The sequence below is a fragment of the Taeniopygia guttata genome, chromosome 10, assembly GCF_048771995.1.
Source record: "Taeniopygia guttata chromosome 10, bTaeGut7.mat, whole genome shotgun sequence".
Classification (NCBI taxonomy): domain Eukaryota; kingdom Metazoa; phylum Chordata; class Aves; order Passeriformes; family Estrildidae; genus Taeniopygia; species Taeniopygia guttata.
The window spans coordinates 14,033,725-14,059,693 of NC_133035.1; the positions used below are offsets into that span (position 1 = coordinate 14,033,725).

The following is a 25,969-nucleotide window of genomic DNA, read 5'->3' on the forward strand; positions in this document are numbered from 1 at the left end:
CAGAAAAAGTCAGAGGTCTAGCAGAGAGAAGGAAGATAAAATCTCTAATTCCATCAGGAATCCAATGTGACATTTTGAAGTGGAAAAAGAAGAGGCTGCCTATGACCAATAGGTATTAGGGAATTAGTTAGAATTCTTCCTTCTTCCCACTCAAGAAAAGAGGTTCTGTAATGGGCTGAGAGTTTCTCTAATGGGCTGATGTGAATGTAGGAAGCTTAAAGCAATGCAGATAAGCTCCTGGAATCAGCTGCCTAATGGACACCTATCTCATACTTTCTGCCACTTGAAGGGTACAAAATGCACTGAAGGCTTTCAGGAAAGCCTCTTGAGATTATCCAGCAGGTCCTGCTTTGGGCTACCTCAATTAATCAGAAGTCACCACCAGCAACTTCTGCACCAGCAGCGCAAGATTTCAGCAAGTCAGTTTCCAGGGGACACCTGAGAACACCAAGAGGAGGCTGGAGCCACTGCTCCTCTCTGTCCCTCTGACACAAACCTGAGTCTCTGTGCAGTGTCGTGAGCTTCAGCACAGATGGCAAAGGAAGCATGAGCCACCCCCACTTTTCCATGAGCCTGAAGGGATGTAACCTGGCTCAGGTTAATTAAGTGTAATATCGAGTTTGGGCTGCCTGGAGCACTCACACCTCATCTGGAGGTATCTTCCCCTCTCCAGTGTGAAACAGTCAAGGCCATCCTTCTTCATTTCTAGTCCAAAACCACTCCTGCAACAGGGTAAGACCCCTTTTCTCAGCTTGTTCTAACAAACCTCCCTCATCCTGCCCTGCTCATATGCCCAGTCTCTGCAGAGGACCCCCAGCACCATCAGGGCATCCATGACTCTCCAGATGAGTCCTGAACAGGCTCGATTTTGGCTCCTTGAGTGACCCATGACTGAGCATAGCTCCCACATTAAGCCAGGCAAATTGTCCTATCACCCACCCTGTCTGTGCATCACCATTTAGAAAGTCTAAGTTTCAACCTTCCCCTTCACATTCTTTCAGCAGCTCACAAAGCTTACATTTCTGGCCCAAACTTATATTAATTTATACTCATTTCCCAGGTTAGATAAATTTGCATAGTACAGTCCAATGATTCACAGACTCCCCCAGCATAAATGGTGTTAAACTCCCAGAATTAAGATTCCATTTTGGATCACAAAAATGACTTAGGATATATGATTTCCCACTTTCTTGGGTCATTGTCATATAGACATATAGTCTTAATATATTTCCATTTGATATAGTTTCCTTCCAAAAGGATCACAGGCAAGCTATAGGTTGAAAATTAATCCATGAACCTTTATTATGCTAAACCTTAATAGTATTACTAATGTTAAGGAACTTAAACACAAGTTTTTTCCCCAGGAACTGTTTACTGACGAAACCTCATCCTTCTGTGACATTCACATTCCTACTGTCCTTTCCCAACATTTACTCTTAAAGAGCCACAGAAGGGATATTAAACACAATCTTCTTTTAAAGCAGTTTTTCCACTAGTCATAAGTCAGATGACTCAAAAGTTCCTATTTTTGGTGCGAATTTCAGTGTGCTGAAGATCTTTGAGCAGTTTAGCTTCAGTTCAAATAGCCTTCCATTTCTGTGTCAGATTGGACATCTTCATCCTCTCTTGAATATTTGTAGTAGATGCTCTATATAGATATATTAAAAATATGAAAAAATAAGAGCTTGTTGAGCCTCCAGAAAGCCTATGAGCTAAGTCACTAAAAACCCCTTTAAATGCCTTTGTAATCCTATAGGCAGCTCTTTCCCTGAAGCTGCAGGATGGAGCAGAAGCAGAGAATATTGCTTCTGCTTTCCTTTGTCTTTCAGAGTTTGGCATAAAGACAGACTTGTTTATGTGCATGTAGGGAAAGTAGAGAGCAGAAGAATGATAATTCAGCTAGGGGCAAGCCTTGGTCCTTATTTGGACCACTAGGCAATGGGGTTGAATTATGGCTTGCCATGACAGTATCCTAAATAACTGTTAGCAGGAAATATTATCTTACATTGCAGAAACAATTACAAGAGTTAACCATTTGGAAATGGAAATCATACTGCTGAAGAACTGCCATTCAGCCACCACAGCTCACATTCCTCAGATTAAAATAGAAATTTCAAAGGGAAAAGAAGATAAATCAATCCAAGTTTATGTCCAAGTAATGCAACATGTTTTTAGGGTATCACACACTAAAACATATGCATATTTGTGTTGCTGATTTGCACAAACCCATTCCCGTAGGATGAAGAACATCATAATTGAAAATGAGAGCACAAATGGCCACTTAAATGCCTAAACCACAGCTTGAGTAATTGTGCATGCACACACATATCTGTTTTTCAAGCACAACTGCATCCTTTCAGTCCTGGCAATCTGGATCAAAATGTTTCTATTAACATTATATATGCATTTACATGCATAGAATACTGTATCATTTGGACTTCAGAGTTTTTGGCAAACCTCAAAGCTAACTCCTTATTTAAGTTTCCATGAGGTTTAAGCAAGAATTAGCAATGACAGAGTCATACCTGCACCATAGCTAGTTTGTGGAGAATTAGATATGTACTCTTTAGGGACCAATCCATCTGAGACTGCATGTAAAATAATGGTTTCAGATCTGCCACATGTGTTTCTCAGAGATTAATAAAATACTCAGGAAAAAACACAAAACAGAAGGGGGTTGATTGCACCTAAGTGATTTCTTTTCTGTGCTTTGCAACATCTGCTGCAGACCTGGTTGCCACAATTTCTGCCCAATGGCCTGAAATCAGAACCCACAACATTCACAAAGCAATAGGTCCATCAGTTATAAAAGAAAAAAGTCCAAAAGAGGGACAGTAAGCAATGCCTGAAAGTAAATCAGGTGCTTTGTTATGGCACTTTGAGACCAAAGATATAACAAATAAAATCTGTCATCAGTCCACACTGTCAGAACAGACACTCATCAGTTAAAACACAGAGAGCTGTGAACACTGTCAAAGCCAGTTCATTAGAAAATGATCTACTCCAGGTGGACTCCAAAATTGTGTGGGATCTGCTGCTCCAGCTGGATCCCTACAATCTATGGGGCCTGATGGAATTTATCTAAAGATCTTCAAAGAGCTACTGATATTGGAAAACCCTTGTCAATGATTTTTGAGCAGTCTTGGGAATCCAGAGAGATTCTGGATGACTGGAAGCTTGCAAGCATTGTCCCAGTTTTCAAGAAACTACAGGTCTGTCAGTGTCACAGGTTTGGGTCAGATATTACAAAAAAGTTCTTCACTCAGAGAGTGGCTGGGGATCAGAGCAGGCTCCCCAGGGAAGTCAGGCACCAGACTGACAGAGTTCAACAAGTATTTGGACAATACTCTGTGGCACATGCTGTGACTCTTGGGGTGCCCTGTGCAGGGCTAGGAGCTGGACTTGATGATCCCTATGGGTCCCTTCCTAATTTGCATATTCTCTTATTCTGTCATAAATAACAGCCCTGAGCTGGGCTTTTGTTTTGATAAGAAATTGTGTAATGAAAATATACAGTTGATTTGAAGTATTTCTACTGTTTACAGCAACAGAACCTTTTTCTTAATATTCTCCTTTTATTTACATTCCCAGCTGTATTACTGTTATGAGCCTGAACTCCCACAGCCATTGATATGGACGCTATTTGATTTTTGAACAGAAAACGTACTGGATGGGATTACATCCCGTTCAAAGCTGTCTAAAGATAGACAGAGAAGTAGCACAGTTCAAGGGTGCCCTCACCTGCATGTCAGGGAAAGCGACAGAAATTATTGTGACTTCACACACTTAGCTGTTCTCCACCTGAAATCCAGCATGTGCACAAGACCAGACAACAAAGTTATTCAAAAGCAAACTCTCTTTTGTGTAACATGCATATTCTGGAAGGGAAAACGACTGTTCTCCCACTGTCTTCGGATTGCCACATTCAGCCTCTACATGGGTTTACAGTAGGACACTTGGCAGGTAAATCTGCAGACTTTGGTTTGGCTATTCTATGCAGATGGTTCAACCCACAAAGTGTCAGTTGCCTTTCCAGAGATTTCAGTCTAACCCCAAAGTTGTTATTTTTGTCATCTAAAAATACCCATGAGAAATAGCTTACTCTTAATCTCCCAAAGCTTCTTCATGTTCAGACCTTGTGTCACCTCTCTGCTCTCACAGATGTAATCCAGAGCTGCTTTGGCTAACATTATATCCATCTAAGCATAGAATTCACTGCTACTCAAATGAGGTGCTAGAGATTTCAATTATATAGACCAAGATCTATTAGAAAATTGGATGGGAGATCACCAATTTTTTTTCACATCACTGGAGCAAGAACTTCAAGCCATGATAGTGCACTGTAGAAGTGACTGATTAGTGCAATAAATTATGTGGCTACAGAAACTCTCTTTCCCTGGTTCTTCTCATTTCTGAATGGTATTAAAATAGTTTATGAGTGTTCAGCTGCTTTGCACTTTACACCCTCTCATGTGCCATAACTGTTAGAGGGAAGACAGAAAAATCATCACTTTTTTAATCTCTGCCTTTCGCTTTTATGCTAATGACCTTTTGTTATCTAACAAACAATGAATACAGCAAATATTCCTCAAAAAGTAAGTTTTGGTTGATGTCATTCCTGTTACTGCTGGCAGAAGACACCACAGACCAGAGCTAGAACTGAGAACCAAACTTCTGCTTTAGGCAGTGCTCCATGTGAGCCAGGGCCCCTGGGAGGACTGGTACTTCCCTCTCCTTCAAAAGCTGAGCTTTTGAGCATTTTAGGAGAAAAATGGGGCAAAATGTGAGACAGAAGGAAAATAAGAGCCACATGATCTAGTAGATCATAGAGATCTACTAGAGATGCTGTCATGGGATGCACCTGGAAAGAATTCTTGCACTCACACCTTGTTACTGCCTGGCAATGTAAAAAAAAAACCTCCTAATAAAACAGCAAAACAGCATTATACAAAGATATTAACTTGATTATGGATTCTGATGTGTGTATGTTTGGCAATAAATCTTTTTTCCTATTGGAATTCCATGCAATGTACATATAGACATGCAGTGTAGCATAGAGCAGCTCTTCTCCAGCTGGTATGAGTCCTTAAAGTCTTTGCTATTCGTGACAGACAAACAAAAGCAATCAAAAAGGTGAATTAGGATCTAGACTACGTTGTTCACTTCTCTGTGTTCTGCTTCCCCAGACACTGAAGCATCCTATCAGATATAATACAATATATAACAACTTTACATAAGGATACAACCACTGGTGAAATTCAATAAGCCAGTTCTAAAACACTATGGAAAAGTTTCTCACTCCTGCACATCTCTGAATATAGCATCATTTCCAAATAATTTTACATCATAAATCACCCCTACTTCCATGCAGAAAAACACCAGCACAGTTACCTGAGAGTCCCTCCCAAGGTTATGACATTATGGAGGCAGGATGTGTTCAAATACTGACTTCAGAGTCGTGAAGTGTGCACAGACCCAAAGTTCACCATCACTGGAGCCTTTTCCCTGTCACCCACCCTGCTTCTCTATTTCCTCCCCTCAGCTCAAACCTGAGCTACACAACTCCAAGAGCCCTTCAGGTTTCCTACTCCTTCAAGACTCAGAGCTCCTCTCCAGCATTAAAACTGTGCTGCACCTTTTTCCTGACTCCCAGCAGCGCTGCCCATTACGCTGCAGAAAAGGTTTTGATTTCTCTCCCTCTCATTGCAGTATTGACTCAATTTTCTGTTCTTTATTTTCTTGATGCTTCTGTGGGACATTCAGCTGGGTTTATGAAATTAGGATGGCAATTTGCTGAAACCACTGGAGCAAATTTTGCCCGTGTAATTACCCAATTGCATGTGCAATCACACAAGCCATGTGCCCAGGTAAACAATTCAACTTCAGCTGGACCTCTGTAGGTACATTTTTGCACAGCAATTTTGAAAACATAAGCTCTCAAATGAAGCTTATTTTTGTAGATAAGGCTCTTCATCACTTTTCTACAAACACTATTTCCACTTGCCAGCCTGTTTCCCCACCCCAAGGTCATTTTACATCCCCTCTCCTATCACAGTACTTCACCAGCTTTTAATGTTACATTTGAATAACAGATTCCAAAGAGAGGGAAGGGGAAAAGTGAGAAAGAAATACATAAATAAATAAAAATGTTAAAGAACAGCATTAGCCAAAACACAAAGCTAACCCAATATAGAATTTTTAAAAAGCAAACTCATGGAAAATAAGCCTTACACTTGCAAAACTAAGCTCCTGATTTTTTTCGTTCATAGGCTTTCAAAAATTTCAGTGCATATTTCACAAAACAATTAAGTGTTTTAGTATTTAAAAGGGCCAAATAGCAACATAAAATGAGAAATGTCACTTGGAACTCCAGGGATGTCCAGTTTTCATGGTGAAAGAAATACTGGCTGATTTATTACACAGGGTAATATATGAAGGTATATTACAAGAGACAATAACCTTCATTCCCAGGCAATTTCAGCTTTCCAGGTAGTGTGGATATTGCAGTAAAGTACTGGACATTCTTCATTGCATCTATAAAAGTGAAGTTTTTACAATTTCATTTTGTGGACTTCTATTTTGCCATCCTATGACTAACAGCTCCATCTCTGCATCTGTAGCTTCCAACAGGCTTTAACTCAGGTAAACAGACTTGATCTTGAGATGGGTGGCCAAAAGAACCCCTGTACTTGTGATATTTGCTCAACTCCAAAATATTCAGCTTTGATATCAGTGTTTGACATCTACCACAATTAGCTACAGGGCACCATCCAAGTTCAGCAGCAAATTTGCTTATGTAGCCAGCTGAGCCAGAATTACATATATGTCCTGGAAATCCCAAGAAGGTATAAAGGGACTCCTGATTTTTAATACATTTCCCCAATTCCTGCATTGGTGGTGCTAAGGTATCCTTCACAAACTCTCATCAGGTGGTCGTGGAAGTCATTGCAGCAGGATACTTTCCCTGTGGCGGGATAGAAACCTGGGGAAGAGCTGCAGCTACAAAGCTCAGGGCTCCATGAAGTGCCTCGTGCAGCCAGGGCTGAGCTGCTGGGTCAGGCTGCACAGGAACCAAGAGCTCAGCATCCTTTTCATTCCCTCCAACCCCACTGCACAGCCTGTGGCACTAATGCACCAGGCCCTAACAAGGCACCAGCTGCTCCTTCCCTGTCTCTCTACAGAGCCCAGCACGGGCACAATTGTGATGGGAATAATATCCCACAAATGGGACTCAAATAAGCATAATAACAAACAAAAGGGATAATGACACACAATCAAGCTAACAAGAATTATAATATAATTCAATCATCTCATTAACTTTACTAAAAGCTAGCTTTGTACACCAGTCTCCTGGCTCCTGAAAATGTCTTCAAAGGAGTGCACACATCTGATTACAAACTCACATCATCAGTTAGGAAAACAGACACGAATGCAGAACAAAGGGATTCCTTTCTGAGCCTGTGGAAAAGACTCTTCATCTCTAATATTCCTGCTAACTTGAAAATGCAAGGTAGAACCAATCCAAAATGAAATGGTTCCCAAGGTTGGAAGCTGAAGTGTTTAGCAGTCCAAGGCAGTGACACCACTGAGCCCACACCCAGTGATTTTTGTAGTAGAATTTCTAGGTGACCTTGCACCACCAGCATAAATTGTACAGGAAAGAACAGCGGGACACACACACAACTCATTGGGCACCTTTACTGTGTCAGAGCTTACAAAGACTGCACATGCTTTGGCAATTAGCAATTGGGAGACTGATGAAACATGGAACAATGCCTTGGATCCTTCCAGTATTTAATATGGCCATTAACTAATTAGATTTCATGACCATTTAGAAGACAGATGATATTGCAATCTCCATTCTATTACCAAGAACAATATGGTACTTCCATGAGAAACCTGCCAACAGGAGAATGAGGCCCCAGAATTTAAACAAACCCCAGATCCTGTCCACACCATACTTTTTAGTCAAAAGGCAGAAGTTGTGATGCTCAGTAGTTAGGCTGGACAGTGGGACAAGCACGAATTGTGTTCACTCTCTGGGTCAAACTCTGAAAGCACATGAGATCTGCTGAAGATAAAAGGAATTGTAGCAAAGCACCCAAAATTTCAGCTATACTGCTTCTGAGAAACAAAAGCACCAAGCAATAAAGCCAACTACTGACACAAGGCTGGTGCTGAGTCCCACAAACAATGATATCACACAAGCTCCTGTTTTAGAGGCTCAGGAACACTATAAATTAGGTGAGGGTGTTAAAACAACAGCTGGCTGCTAATTAGTCACAGCCCCCCTCAGCAGGGTATCAGCAAAGTGGCAGAGAACATCTCAAGTAAATTAAATTTTAAAAAATCCTACTGCAATCACTCCCCTGACAGACCCTTCCTTCGTCTCCCCTCTCAGCTTTTTATTTATTGTAATTACTTTAGTAATAAGATTTGTTTCCTTGTTATTATATATATTACCATGCAGGGCAACAACAACAACAACAACAAAAAATAATAGCTGGGAAGAGTTATGGAGCTTATTTATCTCCTTGGCTGTTATTGGGCCGTTGGGTGGAGAGAGCAATGAGGAGGTAGGGGCCTGGGAAAAGCAGTAAATAGAAAAGAAAGCATATTCCTTGGGAGCAGAGACATATGGGGGCATATTTACGAAGGAGGAAACACTGACAATGAGTGAATAGAGCTAATAACTCAGGGGGCCCAGCAGCCCTGGCTGATAAAGGAAGGAATAAACAATCCTGCACTGCAAGGGCTGTCAGAAGGGAGAGTCCTGGGGTGCAGCTGTCTGCAGGGGGATGTTTATCATAGAAGGAGAGCCAAGGATGGGCTGTCACATCAGCACAGCACAAAGGGCCTTGGATGAAACTGGGGCACCTCCCACAGCAGAGAGAAAACTCAGACAAGTGTGTGGTGCAGGGCCAGACACCATTTCTGGTTGTTCCACCAAGGAACAATTCACAGAAATGAGAGCTAAGAAATACTGCAGCTCATATTTTATCTCGTGCTGTGCAGGCACTAACCACATTTGATACCCTAAGCTCTCAAATCCATCACTGCCCTTTCAGTGAAAGGCAGCAGAAGCAACACCTGAGGCACCAAAGCAGCAAAGAGCTGTAAAAATTTCTGCTCCACTTGAGGAAAATTAGTCCACACTTCATATGTACCTGCCAGAGCCACCAAGTATCCCAGTACAGATGTTCACAGAACTTGCATCTTTGTCATCTCTGAGGTCTTAAGGAAGGCACCAGTGCACATGCTCTTACAATGTACATCTCAGAGCACAGCCAGTGCATGTGAGGGTTGAGTTTTCACAATTTACAAAATGCTCTTTGTTTTCCAAGCATGCCTTGCCTTCCACATATGCCTACCCAACTACTTTTGGCAAGGTGGTGACAATTTAGGTGCAGAACTTCTGAAGAAAACATGGGGACAGACTCAGAGCATCTGTCAAAGAGCAGCACACGACTCCTGTAGCACCTCGCTCCTAGAGTTAAATTCCATTAATTCAAAACCACTCCTTTCCCAGCCTTCTCACATCTCTGCTCTGTCCTTAGAGAAACAAACACATCATAGATTAACCAGCCTGGAGAGAGCCTTTGGAGTGAATTTGCAGAGAGCATGGCACCAATTTAGAGCTAAACTTCTCCTTCAACCCTCTGTCCACAGAGAAGCAATAAAGAGAAGGAGGGATGTCTGCAGTTGTACAGCTTTGTGTGACATCACCTCAAGATTTAGTCCTTAAGGATGCAGTTCTGCATCATAAAGCGACTCCTTAGACCAGCCACGAGGTTTTTTTTCCCTGTCCCTGATCCTTTCTGCCTCTTACTGCCCAGAGAACAAAATGTGTCTGTTCGGGAGAGTAAGCATTAATACAGGAGAGAAAAAGGTCATTTATACAAATTGTGTCTTTGGGTATAGAGACAAATGGGGTGCTTCTCCTCCTCCTAAGATCGTCCTTCCAAACAGAAGGCACCAGGTTCCAAAGGTTAAGTGGGAGCACACTCCTTTTTAGCTTTGTACTTTTTGACACTGTGCAGAAGAAAACTGTTCTAGGAGGGATTTTATTGGGCATTTCTATCTCTTTATGTCAGTAATTGTCAAACAACTGAAGCTTTTCTCTGATAGGCTTGAGGAGGTAATGAACAAAGTCCCTGAGTACAACAAGGAACAGACAGAGTAAATTAAATGGGAGGGAGCATCAAGGGAGAGATAGAAAACCCAGCACCTCAGCTACCTTACCTTGGAGAAACAAAGCTGCCTCAGCCTGTGCTGGGGGAGGGCAGGTGCAGGAGAGAACAGGATGTTTTTGAAACAGATAAATAGTCCATGGCTATATTCCAAAAGAAAAACCAGGATTTCCTCTACCTAGATGCTACTATGGTTACCCCACGCCTTTGAAGAAATCAGGAGGCTTCCAATAATTGTCCTTCATCTAAAAAAGACTCACCAGCTCCCATCTCCACTCATTGGTTCATTAATTTACAAAATCCATCAAGTTCTTTTCAATGAAAAGCCTCTTTGATTCAACAGGAGGGAAGAGTGAGAAAAGGGAAGCAGATGAAAATAAAAAGGAAACATTAAAATCAGGTAAAGGAAGAGGAAGAAGATGCCAATTCTTACACACTCCCACAAGCACTTACACACCCACACACACTCTTACATGCTACCAGTAAACCTGAGCCCCAGAACAAAAATATTTCTTTTAATAGAAGAGGAACCATGGCTACTAAAAACATATAAAGAAACAAGAAGAATATGTGGACCATCTCTCACAAGAGAGATGTATTTAAAGCATAAAGCAATTATTTATTCCCCTCCCCAGGCCTCATGATCAGTAAAGGAGATGTGGCCAAGTCCCTGTTCTGCTGGTCCTATCCATTTAAGGTTTACTAAATTCTTCTTCATCACCAGATTTAACTGCAGCTCAAGCTCATCTGCACCACAGAACACCAAAGACCCTCCTGTGTGACACAGGCCTGGGCCATACCCTTCATTTGTGTGTCACCAAGAGCCACATTCTCCCTCCTGAAGGTCCCTTCTCTGCTACACTGGTTCCTGACAGCTGGAGGAAAAGGTCAGCCATTCCCTCCAGTCCTGCATCTGATGGAAAATTCAACTAAGTGTAGTGAGAGGAAAAAATAAGGGGGGAAAGCCACAATTGTTTTTCTTTTTCCTTTGTTTGTGAGGATCAAGAAAGCATTTGGTGCCCATGGAGGCTTCGAATAACCTGGGGCTGTACCCAGCTATTCTGAATAGTGCTCCCAGCTTCTGGCAGACCCAGGTCCTGGGGAGCACAGCAGCCAAAAGCTGAGACTTGACAGACTAGAACCTATCAGAAAAACCCAAGGTGCTCTCTAGTGAACCATCACCCTGAACTCAAATGAGTTTGAAACCCAGCTCAATGCAGTTGTTTCTCAGGATTTGCTTTTTTGTTCCTGCAACACTCAATCATCACAGCACAACCCCAAAACAGGTGTGGCTCTGCAGTTTGAAAACACTTTACTGTGTTTCAGTGCTTATTTAATCCCATCTTTCAGCTTTGGCATTTGTCATGTGCTCCTCTGCAATAAGCCAGGGGACTCAGTTGTTGCAAACCCTGCAAGACCCCATCACCTGGTCAAGACAGCAGCCACTGGTGGGATGTGAGCATGATGTCCTGATCATGATCAGGGCAGAACCAACAGTTATTAACTCACTGCCACTCCACAAACACTCAAAGTGAACAAATTCCACCATCTGCAGAGAGGAGGAGATTTGTTTTCCAGCAAAGGGCAAGACTACCTTAGATTAGTGCCCACTTAAAGGTTTCACACAACAATGCTTTTTTCAGCTCAAAATATTAGAAGCAGAGTTGTGCCTTCTCCAGTCATGCACAGAGAGGGAAGTTAGTGTGGGTGGATAGGGAGGGTATAAGGTAAAGAATGCAAAAAGGAATCAATATTTTTCCAAGATCAGATTCAGCATCTCTTAGGAAACACGTGGGAGGGAAGATTGAAAAGAAGGTGGGAGAAGGAGGAAGGTTCACTATACAGAAATATTTCTGCGAAATGTTAAGAAATCCTTATTCATCCTCTCCCACCAGGTTATACAAAGCATTAATTACAGCCAGTTTTCCCCAAGCATATCTTCTTTGCAGCTGTGTTCTGCCCTGCTGCTTTAACAGGATGGATAAACCTCCATTTATCAGTAAAGATCCTGTTTCTCCAGCACCACTAACACCCCTTCCAGGGAACTGAGAGATCTTCTGACCACAGACAGTACAGAACCACATACATCTGACAAATGCAGGACAGCACACCAGGCCAGTCTCAGATTCACGTTTTCCATACAGACTGATGACAGGATGAATAAAACACGGAGCAAAGGGAATTCTCCCAGCACAAACATTGAAGATGAGGCCTGCTGGGTGCACAGACAAACCCCAGGATAAGCACACATCACAACTCACTTGCCATTGATGACTCCATCAGGATTAAGCATGGGCACAATCTTGAAGATGAAACATTTCCTCAGGAGCTCAGCAATGGGATCACTGCTCACCAGGAACTCCAGGGTGCCCTTCATCACCCAGCTGGCGTTGCTCTCACCAGGGTGAACACGGGCTGTGAGGAACACGTAGGGACGACTGCCTGCAAAACAAAGCAAAAGCACCCCTAAACTAAACAGGGCTTGTCTTTCAATAAGATCTTTGCAAATGGATTTTAGTCCCTTTGAATTTAGATAACAATCCAAAATGTATTCTATAGAAAATATATCCCTGGACATTCCCGGTATTTTCTCAAGGTGCCATCTATAAACTGATCACAGATTTGGTCCTCATAACCAGCACAGAGCTCATTTTGTTTATTCTGTGATAACTTCTAGGTATTTACATTCTGCAGATGCAAGTTACTGCCTCCAAATAGCTTTACCATACTTTCTAGCAACTATTGAAAGTTTGATTCCATCAAATTTCATTAAGGCAGCAAGAAGTTACTTAATTGTCTAAGGTTCTGCTCTGCTTTCAGTATTTTGCCATTAACAATTCAGAACTTTCTAAATATCTAAGCAGATTTGCCCACCCATAAGGGGCTCCAAGGACATGCAAGCTGACTGATCTCTGGAAATAATTTGTGTTGTAAGGTCAAAATCATAATTAATTGAACGAAACCAATAAAATTAAAGAAAATGCACTAATATGCTCACCAGAGCTGCAGAGGTTGAGTACTCAAACCTAATGATTATTTCATAACAATACAACAAAAAGTAGAAAAAACAATGTACACAGTTAAGCCAAGCTGTTGCTTTTGGTGTACAGACTTTTCCAGTTTTATATAATATAGATGCTCACTCAGATTAGAAAGGCTGATTTTCAGAAGTTGCAACTAGTTGAGTTCATCTGTTTCTAGCACTGCTTTCATGCATGGGAAACATAAGCTGTGTCACTTTGAGGTAGGGGAGGGGATTTGGGGAGTTGCTTAAAAAAAAAAAAAAAGAAAAATCCCAGAGAGTAAATTGAATTTTTACTGAGCAATTCATTGATAATCTCTACTGAACTTATTTCAAAACAGACTTGCAACTTAACAGCAAAAGTTTTCTTGTTATCAGATATGTTATTTGCTGTTCCTGTGAAAAAGCCACTAAACACATTTGGTCTGGGTACAAGGCTCCAAAACTCTCAGCATACATATGCTTAGAAAAGACCAAGTTTGACAGCAGATTCTTTGAAGATCCCATCTGTGCTGAGCACACTTCAGGGATGGGCCAAGGAAACAGGAGAAGGCAGAAGGAGACACCTGCCAGGCACAGAAAATAAAAGGAAAGGAGAAAGCAATTATCTGTCTTAAAATGATCCTTTTGTGAGCATTCACTACCACAAGTCAAGCTGACAGATTTACTTCAGTGGCAAGCTTTATCTCTCAGGGCATCACAGCCACGCCAGGGCAGGTTTGTCCCACTCCATCAGGACACGTCAGAGCTCAGGCTCTGCTCCCTTCATGAACTGAGGGCCCCCAGCTGACAGGGCTGGGAGAGGCATCAGGACAGAATGCAAAACCAAAGGCATCAGCTGAGTGCCCTTGTGAATAAATGCTGAACTGGCACCTTACATGCCTTCGTCCTTAGCTCGCAAAGCCATTCTTCAGTTTCCTAATGTGTTACAAATCACTAATCAATCATAGTAAAACAAGGAGGCAGAACACCATCCCCCAAAAAACAGATGGTAACAAAGAGCTGTTGAGCCACTGGTCTGACCAAGAAAAGGCTGTGCCAGAGCTGGGAATACAGGTGAAATTCCTCATTTCACGTTCAAATAAGTAATAAGCACTTATTTCTCTCCTTACCTGTACATTCTGCACAGTTCTGCTCAGTATGTACTTTACAGCACAATTTAGTCACATCATACAGGGACATACTCAGATTTGGAAATAATCCCACATCCACACTTCCTTCTTAAGCAGTTGGTGGGCACTAGAAGAGTGAATTGCACTCCTAGCTCAAGGAGCTCATACAGAGCAATCATGTTCTGGTCCAGTAAAGCAACTGGGGCTCTGCTCCTCAATAGCCCATATCAGGCTTTTGTCATTCTTACACCTCACCATACTGTGGGGATTTGGTACATTTTCATCAGTGTGTACTCATAAGTGCCTTAGGCACTTATGAATTGCCCAAGACTCCTTAGCTCCTGCAGAACCAGCCATTCTGATCTTTTCCCCCCAAATCAGAAGACATTAGTTCTGTTCTTCTCCAGTTAATTGTGCATTACCATCTACCTTAGTAATGCTTTACAATAGCAACCAACAAAAGCCAGATTTCACAAAGACATCAGCTGCATTTTGCAGTTTTCAAACATTTTCTCCTTTCTGCCATCACCATGATTTAGTGCTGTTTTGCAGGTCCATTGCTGAGCTAAACTTATGGGGCTGTGCAGTTAGAGCTGGGAATGAGGCTCCTGAGGACTTCTAATGGACAACAGCTGTAAATAGCACAGAGCAAAATAAAATGTGCTCTCTTTTGCAATTGATGAATACAGCTTTAACAACTCTTACCTATTCTGGATATTGATAGAGTTCAGCATCTTAATCGAGAGGTTCACTCCTCAGTCAAAATAAGAAAAATGAAAAAAACCTGTAAGCAGCTTTCTCATGTCAGAAACTCAGGACAATTTGCCCTAATTCTGCTAATTGCAATAGCATGGGGCTGGCAGAGATCTGATTTCTGCTGTTTCTCTCAAGGCTCATCAAAGTCAAGCTCGTCTTACTCAGACTCAGAGTTGGAAAAGCTCCTGGAGTCTCCAGATCTTAAACCCCAGGAAACATGAGGGAAGGGAAAGAGATCAGAGATCACCTACATTGTTCTCCTGTGGCTGACAATGGAAGGGACCCATTGCCTGCAGGTCCAGCCAAGGAAATCTCTATTTCAGAGAAAGTTCCCTCTGAAAGATCCCCTCCTGCCAAGCACATCCACAGTTCTGACATCCCACCCACAGGAGAGTCGTAAGGGAGGTTTGTACAAGCAAGGAAACCACAGAGCTTGTTAACTGTCTGTTCCCTTCACAGGAGCCAGCACAGCCAAACCCCACCTCCAAATGCTGCTCCCCCAGAGTGCTCCCAGCATGAAAACTAATGAAGCAGCAAACAGAGCAAAGAGTTGATGACATGGCCATAAAACTTGCTACTCTTCAAACACCTGGAAAACAGCAGGAGTGGCCCAAACTTATGGTTTACAGCACATCCAGTTACTTTGGAATTACTGTGCTAACTGCTCTTAACAGAGCTCATGAAAGGAGTGGGCAGAGCACTGGCCAGCCATGCTCCACACTCAACCGGCAGCACCAGGCGAGATCTCTGCACTCAGTTCAGCTCCTTCCCCTCTTTCCTGACTTCCAGCACCCCCATAACTGCAGTCCTGACCAGACCAGCTCAGTACCACCCAGTACAGCTTACTGCTGCCCAGCTGCACTTCTCTCTCTGCTCCTTCAGAGCTCCGTGGTACAACCTCCCATGCCCTGCTAAACCTGTGTTAAGGACTCACAACCTCAGGTTCTCTCATATACCTCCTCCCAGGACCAGAATTGAGTTTAAGTCTTCAGAATCCTCAGGCCAACACTTAGGCAGCTCCTTTCCTGGTTCTGAAGAAGCTGCCAGAAAGCTCAGGTTAGCCATTTATCTCTGCAAAGCCCACATGACACATAACCTTCTCTGGGAATGAAAATAATAAAAAGGGAAAGTAGAGGAGCCTTTTTGTGCTACATAAAGCCTTATCCAGCAAATCATGTCTTCTTACACTGTGTTACATTTCAACATGCCCAGAATATAACATGGCATCAACAATACCCAAGGTGGGAGATTAAAGAACCACTGATTCCTCTTGCAAAACTTCAAGCAAAGAACCTTTGAATGATAATTTTACTAATGCATCACCTAATTCCCATCTCACCATCTCTTCACTCATTTTTGATTGTGTATCTATGAATGAAAATGAGAGCTTTGTTCTTCCAGTCATGCTAACTTGCTGCTTAAATCTTCTGCCTGTAAGGGTCTTCCTCTAGTCATGTCATCACCAAGGTTCACTAAGAGGTGACTTTGATGTCAGTAATCGTGACATCAACTGGGGAATGAGAAGCTTGAAAGAAAAGAACAAAACCCCATTAACACAGCAGTGTCCCTCATCAAGGGGAGCACAGAAAGGAAATGAAAAGCAGTTCCAGATGCCCTGACCTGGGCTGCTGTTCTAAATTATTTCAAGCTGAGGTTTGAGCCATGCCATTTGTGTAAAGGGACAGGGCATTGAAATGATGCAGGGATAAGATTTTTTAAGGAGTCAAAGGGAATTATGTACACAGCATGTGAAAAATTCAATCTAGATCTGGATCTTGGGCTGACACTTTCTGGCTGTGCCTCTGCATATCTCTCTTTCCTTTGCACAAGCCCAGGGCCATTAAGACACGGGCTTCTTTTTTTCCTTTATATCTAAGTACAGCATGACTACCATGAACATGACACAGATCAAAGGGCCAAGTTTACCCCAGGATATAGTAGAGAAAAACCAAGAAAGCGAAACTTTTCCTTCCAACTTAATTAGCTGTTCCCACTACAGGCTATTCTGTGAGTAAATGATGGGTAAACAGGAGGACCATCCCATAGCTCTTCCATGCATGTCACAGCTGCTTCATGTCCTGGATCCATCTGACATGCCCAAGGCTGCAGAGTTAAGCAAAACCAGAGAGAAGAGGGGATATGGTGTGATGTACAATGAATATATTAAAGTATATTTGTAATAAACATCAAATACTGAGATCACAGAAAACAATGAGCCTGATCTGAGGTAGAATCTGCATCAGATACTTTTCTCCCCTCCTAAAACTTTTCCACCAGTTGTCAGACTTTCAGTTGCCTTAAGACAGAATAATTCTTCCCTACCCCAAATTGCCATCTCCTTGCTGTGCCTGTTTTTGGCTAAATGCTCCAAAAGCAGATACATCTTAATACAGAGGAAAAACACAGCCTAGCAGGATCAGCTGTTATTTTCAAGAATTATCAATGAGCTATTCCTTTCTTAAATATGTCTGTATTATATGTTTTATTACCGTTACCTGTGGCAAAGAAGTGAACATAACAAAGCATCTCAGCTGCCTGTTCTCAACCTTCATAGCTTGATGGGAGAATTTCAGCCTCCAAGTTGCTTGGCAACCTTCTTTTGTGTACATGTTTTATGAATTCATTCACCTCTGAATCAGAGATGATCAGGGAGCTGAATATGGGTACAGAATGCTCAGCCTCAGTTCAGCTTGACCTCCTACTAATGCTGGGTTTGAACTGCAGGAAACTGGTAAGCAAGTTGTCAAAGCTGTTTTGGGGAAGTTCCCAAAATCCCAAGCTCTTAAAGCAGCAGGAAACACCATCATTATTTATCAGGACCTTCAGTATGACCGAAGGCAAAGGAAACCCACACAAACTAATTCCAGTTCAAATCAAAGCATACCTCTTGGGGAAGGCTGGGGAACAGCTGAACCTTATTTTCAGGACTTACACCTATGGAAAGGCTACTGTAACCCTTTGCAAATTGCCTCAGATTACAAGGAACATCCCCATCCCAAATGTGTGCACCTGCATTAGTCTAGCAGAAATTTCCAACCTCTGCATCATCCAGTCCTGGATACACCCACTCAGCATCCACTGGCATATCCAGTGTCACTCTGCACACCCTCTGAGCCTGTCAAACCCCATCAGACTTCAAAACTGAAACCATGCAGGTACCTTATTAAGCTGTCATCAAGCAAGTTGCCTGCATTTACCTCCTCCCAGGGCTAGCAGAGGAATTGCTCTGCCTGGGTGCACCTCCCACACCTGTGCTCACTGCTGCCATCCATCTCTGCTCCCCTTGGCCACATTCCCAGGGCAGGACACCAAGATGGGGGGCAGCTGGCTAGGAAAAAGCACCGCTAAGAAGGATTAGGGGATTACAGCAGATGAGATAGCAATGCAAAGCATTTGGAAAAATGGCAGCTCTCCTGGGACCCACACCTGGCAACGTCAAAGCAACGCTCTGTTGCTTTTCTCTGCTCAACACAGTGAGCAAAACCAAATAGCTGCAGGGCTGTGCCCACTGCTGCCCACCAGAGGTTAAAAAACTGATGAAAACTGAAGGGATCATTGAAAATCATCAAATGTTTAGAATCTTAGGCTGAAAAATTGGAGAAAATACGTTTCAGACACGGAAAGAAAAGGTGAACAGGGAGGAAGGAGGAATAACCTTTAAATTTCAAAAGGCTGCTATAAAAAGATTGCAATCATCTGTCCTTACTGTCCACTGGGTCTTGGCTGCATAAAAAGAAACCCAAGTTACTATCAGCTGAGCCAACCTGTGGTGGCCTGACTGCCCTCACTGCTGTGCCTGAATATTGACCCTCCCTCCTGATGGACCCTTGTTCATAAAGTCCTGTGCCAAAAATCTCCACTACAGTACCCAAAACAGAGCCAGCAGAGGCCTATGGCCACCTCAGTCATAACAGCTCCTTTAGAAACTTGTCCATTCCTTTATTCTTGTGGAAGTAGATCTCTGTTCTGAGGACTGCTGGAATTACTATTCCAGTCCACAAGGCAGCTCTGCCACCTTCTGTGTTCTCTTTGATGCAAGGTGTCTGCCTACTACTTAATGTTAGCCATGTTAAGCCATGTTAACCATTAGCCACTAATTAGTGGCTAATCAGAAATTTCAGAACTATTTCATCATCATATTTTGACATCATTAGGGCTTCTTCCCACATACAGAACAGAATTATTTATGGAAAATTCTGTCTTACCTGCTCATTTAGTGACAGTCTTGCCGCTTCAAAATTGGAGTAATAGAATTTCTGGAATTTCTCTCATTAATAATGATCTTCCAAAGCCTCTCTATTACCCTTAAGATTACCATTTCTCAGCTTTGTATGCCTTGAAAGGTGTGAGCAGCAGCCACTGAGATGAGGTCCAACACATGATCTAGGTGGCTGATGTAGGGAGCTCCAGATTATCTGTCAGAAGGCAGGCAAGGATCTATCACCCCCTGCTTCTATAACACACACATTATGCCTTTAATTTGTTCTGTGGCAGCAGGCAATTTCAGATACTCAAGTATTTTGTACTGCCATGGCCAGGCCATCAATCCACATGTTTTTCAGTCAGCATGGGAGAAATGTAGACTGTCTTGCAGAGATGCAAGGCTTCTGAGACCTGGCAAGCAGTAAAAAGCAATATTTTCAAGTTAGGCATATATGTGACTTTCACCTTCTGGGGTTTTGCACAAAGACAAAAAAGCTGAACTGAGAGAAGAACTAGAACGTTGCCCTAAACTGTCCCATGCCTAAAAGAAGGTGAAGGCAGGAGATGAGTACACAGAGACCTGAAGGACAGCTGCTGTAACAGGCAGAGTGCAGAGATCCATAGAGCTATAAAATCCATGGTCTCTTTTCCGAGAGAAGGATTTCATCTGAAATGAAATCAGGCAGGAGGAGCAGACTGAAAAAGCTTCCATTGTCATAAAAATATCTCCCTGGGTAATCCACAGTGATGGAAAAAGGAAACCCTGATAATTTATGTGACAGTTTAATGGGATTTTGGTGACAGAGGATACTTTAGAAAGAATTTGCCCAAATAGGACAGACAGGACTTTAATAAGGCTTCAGCTCCAAACCAGCAATATTTTCACCCCTTGCTTTTACATTTCATTCTACATACCCACTGCTCACTCACAGCTCATCTTTCTCATTTGCAAGGCACATTTCAACACTGTAAGAGCAACAACTGCACTTTCTGGTTAGATTCCCTGCCAGAGAGGCTTCTGAGTATCTGATCCCTAAAGGGATCAAGCTGCCTTTGCACCTACAGGGCAGAGCATCACCGAGCTGTGAACTCTGAGGCATGCGCTGCCCTCTGGCCATGTCCCCTGCTCCGTGGATGGCACTAACAGCTTCTGTGTGGAATTTCAGGGCAGCAGATGGAAGGTCTGGAGCAGGAGCTGCTGGCAGAGGGGACGCCCCCAGAACACACTCCAGGAACAAATGGCTTTCACACACAGTGAGCAATGCCTCAGTCCCCATCTCCTGCCTGGGGGGGACACAGCCTTTACCCCCAGCACAGCACCCCGTGCCCTTCCCTGCCAGGGCAGCCTCAGTGCAAGAGGAATTTTGCTCAGAGTGCCCAACCCGGGTGAATCTGGGGTTAATGGCATGAAACCCCACAAAGGAGCATTTAGACCGAATATCAGAGCTCCACTAAAAAGTCTCCCCTGTGGAGAGGTGGAAGTTAACATTAAAACCACATTGCCCAGAGCACAAGTCATTTTGTACACAACAATCCTGCAGTGGCTGGGGACAGAAATAACCCAACAGGAATTCGTTTTCTTTGCTAACTTCAATGGATCCAGTTAAGAAGCCCAAATTTTGCTAATTTCTCCTTCTGGGAAATCTAGACATGAAAGGAATGGTAAAAAATTGGGTGCAGATCTTAATATTTTGTCCACTCTGGGATGAACTTAGAACCTGCAATGAGGCCTGTGAGCCCTAAAATGAGGATGAGAAATGGAGCATCTGCTAGATTTTCTTCCACTCCTGGGAATAACAGTCAAGTTTAACAGTTTAATATAAGTTTAAGTTGTGTGGTACTTCAAGCTGTTCTGCTCTACAGAAGACAAACTCCATAGTTTATTCTAAAAAACCTCTTTACTCTTTATGCAGTACATACTTAAAACCCACCTATTACCACCTACAGCATAAAGTAATGTTTATTCTTAAATATCTGTTGTGCTTTTAAGTGGCACAGATCCATCTCTCCCTGACTTGAAGTCTTCCTCAGGGAATGACTTGAAAGTAGTAAAATATATTAAAAGAAAGTATAATCAGAGCCTCTCATTGTCAAAGTGATGAAATATCAATTTTTGTTAAGATAAAAAGCATTACAGATTGCCTCTGATGGTAAAAATTAAATTTTTTGTCTTCGCTTTATTTGATATTTATCACTCATTGCTCCAGACTTAGTCAAGCTAGAAATGTTTCTTAAAAATAATATTATTTGGTATTTTTCCTGGAGTAAGAAAAATATGAGAATTTTAAATTGTGTGTTCTCTTACATATAAAAAAACTCAGAGGAAAGAGGAAATAAACAGAAAGTCTACAAAAAAAAAACCTTCTACCACTTCACTATGTCAACAGTTTCACAGTAAAGGACCTTCTGTAGGTTGAGCTCATTTGTGGCATCACTAAATTGACTTTTACATCATTGTTGTCTAAGTCTATCCTAAATTTTAGAACTACACTGTCCAGAGCTGATCCCAAAGGAAGTTCTTGCTTTCCACAAACAAGAGATCAATGAGGTTAAACCGTCTCCAATTTTGAATAATGAATCTTGTCCTCATGGCAAGGTCTTAGATGAACTCCCCAAATACCTGAGCAAAAGAACACAAATAAGGGGTCAACATAAAAGGTCTTTCAATCTGATCATCAAGAGAGCAAAACTGATGCTGGCCCAATGATCTTGTATCATGACAGAAGCAGCACCACGGTCCATCTCCTAGAATGCAGGACTTGTGTGATAGACAATAACATAAGTTTTCCAGGAGAAACAGCAGAGATGAGCCCTGAAGTTCCCAACCAAGTTCATACTGTATTTTTTTCAAGCAGTTCTACTATTGAGATATCCTAAAGATGAAGAAGGAATCAGGCTCATATAGCAGAATCTGAGCCCAGAGTACTTGACAAAACTAGGTGGAACAAAATTTGCCCCTGCATGAAGCAAATAAAGTGCAGAAATTTCAAACGGTCTGTGGAAAGACACACCAAGCAGTCTCAGACTCAGGTCAGTAAGTTCTTCCCTTCAGATGCCAGCAAAATGATGTCTAATGGATGATGTCTTCCTGCATCAATCACTGCAGGGAGTGGAGCATCAAGTTAGGCAGAGTCATATGTTCAAGGAAATAAAATGGCAGGAAGGCTACAGTGAGGAAAAATGTTTTATTTTATCTCCACAAGTTGCTACAAAGCATAATAAAAGATTCTCATGAATAAAGGAAACAGGCTGCAGAACAATCTTGGCAGCCCCAGAAGAAACAAGTGTGATGTCCTTCCTCAGCACTCCACGTATCACTGCAAAAGTGGGAGCCTTCACACAGGAGAGCTTCTAGTTCTTCATAATTTTCTAAGTGATATTAAATTTATATAAAAGCAATCTCCAGAAAGTTATTTCAGGCAAATAATGTAACAGCACAACTGATAGTTCCTAACCAGTTTGAATTTTTGAGGTGTAGTACACAGACTGACTTCATAAAGCTGATAACTGTGATGTTTCCTCAATCCCAGTGCCTTCCTGCACTTTCACCCCAACACTTCCACAGCAGAACTTTGAACTTTTCCAACTGACCCTGCCCCAGAATCCTTCCACTTGCAGCTCATTCACTCGATACACCCTGGACAATCCACAGCATGAGCTCCTCTCTCAGCATGCCATAAGAAACACTCATATCAAAACCATACTATGCTGGAGCATTCACAGCCACTTCATCCCCTGCTCTGTAAACTCTGAGTGTTTTTTAAAGAAACACTTATTTATATAAAAGAAAATCCCTGGAAATCATGGTCATGACAGGCTAATGACTAGCATTGCAAAGATGATTTCTCTTCTTGCTGTATCTAACAAAGCTTCTTATGTTAATACCTTGTTTTCAAAATATGAAGAGACTTCTAACTGATGTTTTCTAACTGCAAGAATATGCAGCTAATGAGAAACTACTTATATCAAAAAATAACCTTCCCCTGCCACCTAACACTCAAAATCAAAAGATCTCTTTGAATTATTTCTTTCCTCTGTATTACTTAGGATGCCTCCCTCATGGATGAGGAAACCAACCATTCAGTCTCACTACCTGTTTATAATCCAAATTCATTTTAGGGTTTGCATGCATTACCTGCATGTTTTAATTTTATATATTTTATTTTATTTCAACCTATTAGATTAAATTTAATGGGGAGCACTACCCTTTGTGCAAACAGCAATTTTATCAGGTCTGAGCCTAATTTCACATTACATTTTGATAGGCTGGAAAACAAAGTCATGGTGTCTGCATTGCAAGTGATGCCCCAGCTGGTGGGAGAGACTTTTGATAAGCTAGAAGGAGGACCCTGGGAGTGTTGTGATTTAAAAGGTATGATCTAGGACATGAAATTAAGGAGCAAGCCATCAGTGATGAGCAGAAGTGCTGTTGCAAGTTTATTGACAGGCATTCTTCCCCTTGCTCGTTCAATAGTTAGTAATGGCTAAAAATGGGGAGAACAGTGATAGTGGGGACACCACAGCTGCTAACATGCCCAAAGCCCTTCATCTGTCTCTTGCTTGCTCTTTCAGCCTCTGGCCAGTAGCTCTTTTTGAAGCACAATTCCCACGAGCTGTTGTGCCTCATGGTGACCCTCTAGCTGTTGTTTTTGTGCCCTTTCTAAACGCTTGACAGAACTGTCACAGAAGGAGCTTGGCATCTGGAAGCTGTGGCAGACACGATACGACCTGATTCATAAAACACAGCTAAACAGCTTGGGCTGCCAGAGGCCAGGATTTACAGGACTGAGCTTAAAAATGGCCTTCAACGCCTGCCCTGCTAAATGCACTTCCCTACTGCACACAATAACAATTCCCAAGTTGTGAGGGTGACCAGCAACACTGCAAAGTAACAAAGCAGACAAGACACTAGAGACACTAATCTTGTTACAGGCTGCACTGTCCACTGCTACTCGGGACAGGAAAGGAATTACCTCAGTCTGGCTGAACCTTTTGCATGTGGCTTCAGGGGTAGAAAGGACTTAAAGAAAAAAATAAAAAATACTTTTTTTTTTTTTTTCAGAAATTCCCCAGCACATCTAGCACAAAGGAAAAAAAAAATTAAGCCAGAGATAGTTTCTGCTGCAATATCCACTACAGCCTCATTTTTACAATAAAAACCTCTCTGCATTTTTATTTCCAACAGGCACAGCCTGATTAGCAAGGAATTTAAGGACTTTCTGCCCTCCCATCCATCTGCCTATTTTCTTCATCTCTACTTCAATCACTAGTTACAGCCCTCTGTTAGGTGCTCACCATGGGACATAAACATCCTCTGGGAGACCTGTCAAAGTCACTCTGATGATAATAAATTCCATCTCACTCATCTTCTCTTGAAGCACTTCATAGACTGAAGATTACATGTTTCAAGTGTTTTCCAAGTTATGAAGGTAAGGATTTACAGCAAAATCAAGTTAGTTGCCCAAGGATAAAATACAAATCAGTTGGAGCTGGAAGCTCAACACCTGTTTCCCAAGCTCCAGTCAAAGAATTCTGTGCCATCCACATTCACCCTAGAAGTGATTTTCTACATAATCCATTACTTCAAATCACTTCCTCATCTTTTCATTAGCTATGAAAAAGAATTGAATTGTGCACTTAGACATAATCAGTAGAGCCTCTCTCAGTCATATTATTTGTCCTATATCAAGATCAGTTGTCATTTTCATTCTGGAACCCACCCATCCTTCCCAAAATTATCAAGCACACACACATTTGCAGAGTGCTATGGTATTCTGTTATCCATCACTATCACTTCATGTTTTCAGACTAGGGGAAAAAGCAAAAGATTATATGAAAATGCTAAGGGAAGAATGAGGAAATAAAATAGAGTGTTGTAGTTGGTCTCTCTGGTTCTTAAAAAAACAAAATAAAAAAAGAAAGTCCCTAAGTTGTCCACAAGTCCTCCGTTATGTGTGGACATATCTCCAACCCCATTCTGCCTTCTTCATTTACTCATCACTTCCGCCCACATCATGTTTAAAAAAAATTCAACATATTTAATTTAACCTCATTATTTCAAAGCACCCAGGTTAAGCAAGAAATATTTGCAAAAGAGTTAATTAAACAAATTCTATGGAAAAAAAGAGTAAAAACTTATAAAAATAATTGCCAAGTGGCAAGGATAATTATTTCCACCCCCTCCACCTAAGAAGTACAACAATTACAATTGATAAAACAAATTAAATTCTAAACGCATTGGTGATTTGATAGATATAATTTTCCAAGTGTTACAGCCACATAAATAAGAGCCCTGAAATGATACAGAAGTCCAAGTTTAGCTGTCTGGGAGCACTGGTGCACTTTGCAGTATCCACCATGTCACTCGTCAGCTCGTTGATCTTATCAGCACATTTGCAGTCTGAGCAGAGCAGCTGTCCCCACTTGGTTTTTATTTCTATTTCTGCATTAGAAACAGGTGGGCAAGCTCAGAGAGCTAACAAGTTTCCTTTTGATGTAGAGATGGACAAATCCCCTCATTAACAGAATGGCCTTTTAAAAATCATTATGGAGTATTTTTAGTCCCATTTCATTTCAGTATTTCTGTATAATTGCAGCCCATTAATCACAAATGCTTGTTTCTAGAATCTGTCAGTTATAGGCAACAAGTAGTACCAGCCTGTGGCATCTGCAAACTACTACTTTGA

The 25,969-nt window shown here is 41.9% G+C and overlaps 1 protein-coding gene across 2 annotated transcripts in view; it reads right to left on the reverse strand.

Annotated features, from left to right (window-relative positions):
- AGBL1 (AGBL carboxypeptidase 1) overlaps positions 1 to 25,969 on the reverse strand; it is a 265,839-nt gene that overhangs the window by 151,405 nt on the left and 88,465 nt on the right. For both annotated transcript variants that reach the window (XM_030281429.4, XM_030281428.4), the window contains exon 18: positions 12,452 to 12,632. In XM_030281429.4, the coding sequence (XP_030137289.4) occupies positions 12,452 to 12,632 (181 nt within the window). The remainder of the gene's footprint in view (positions 1 to 12,451; positions 12,633 to 25,969) is intronic.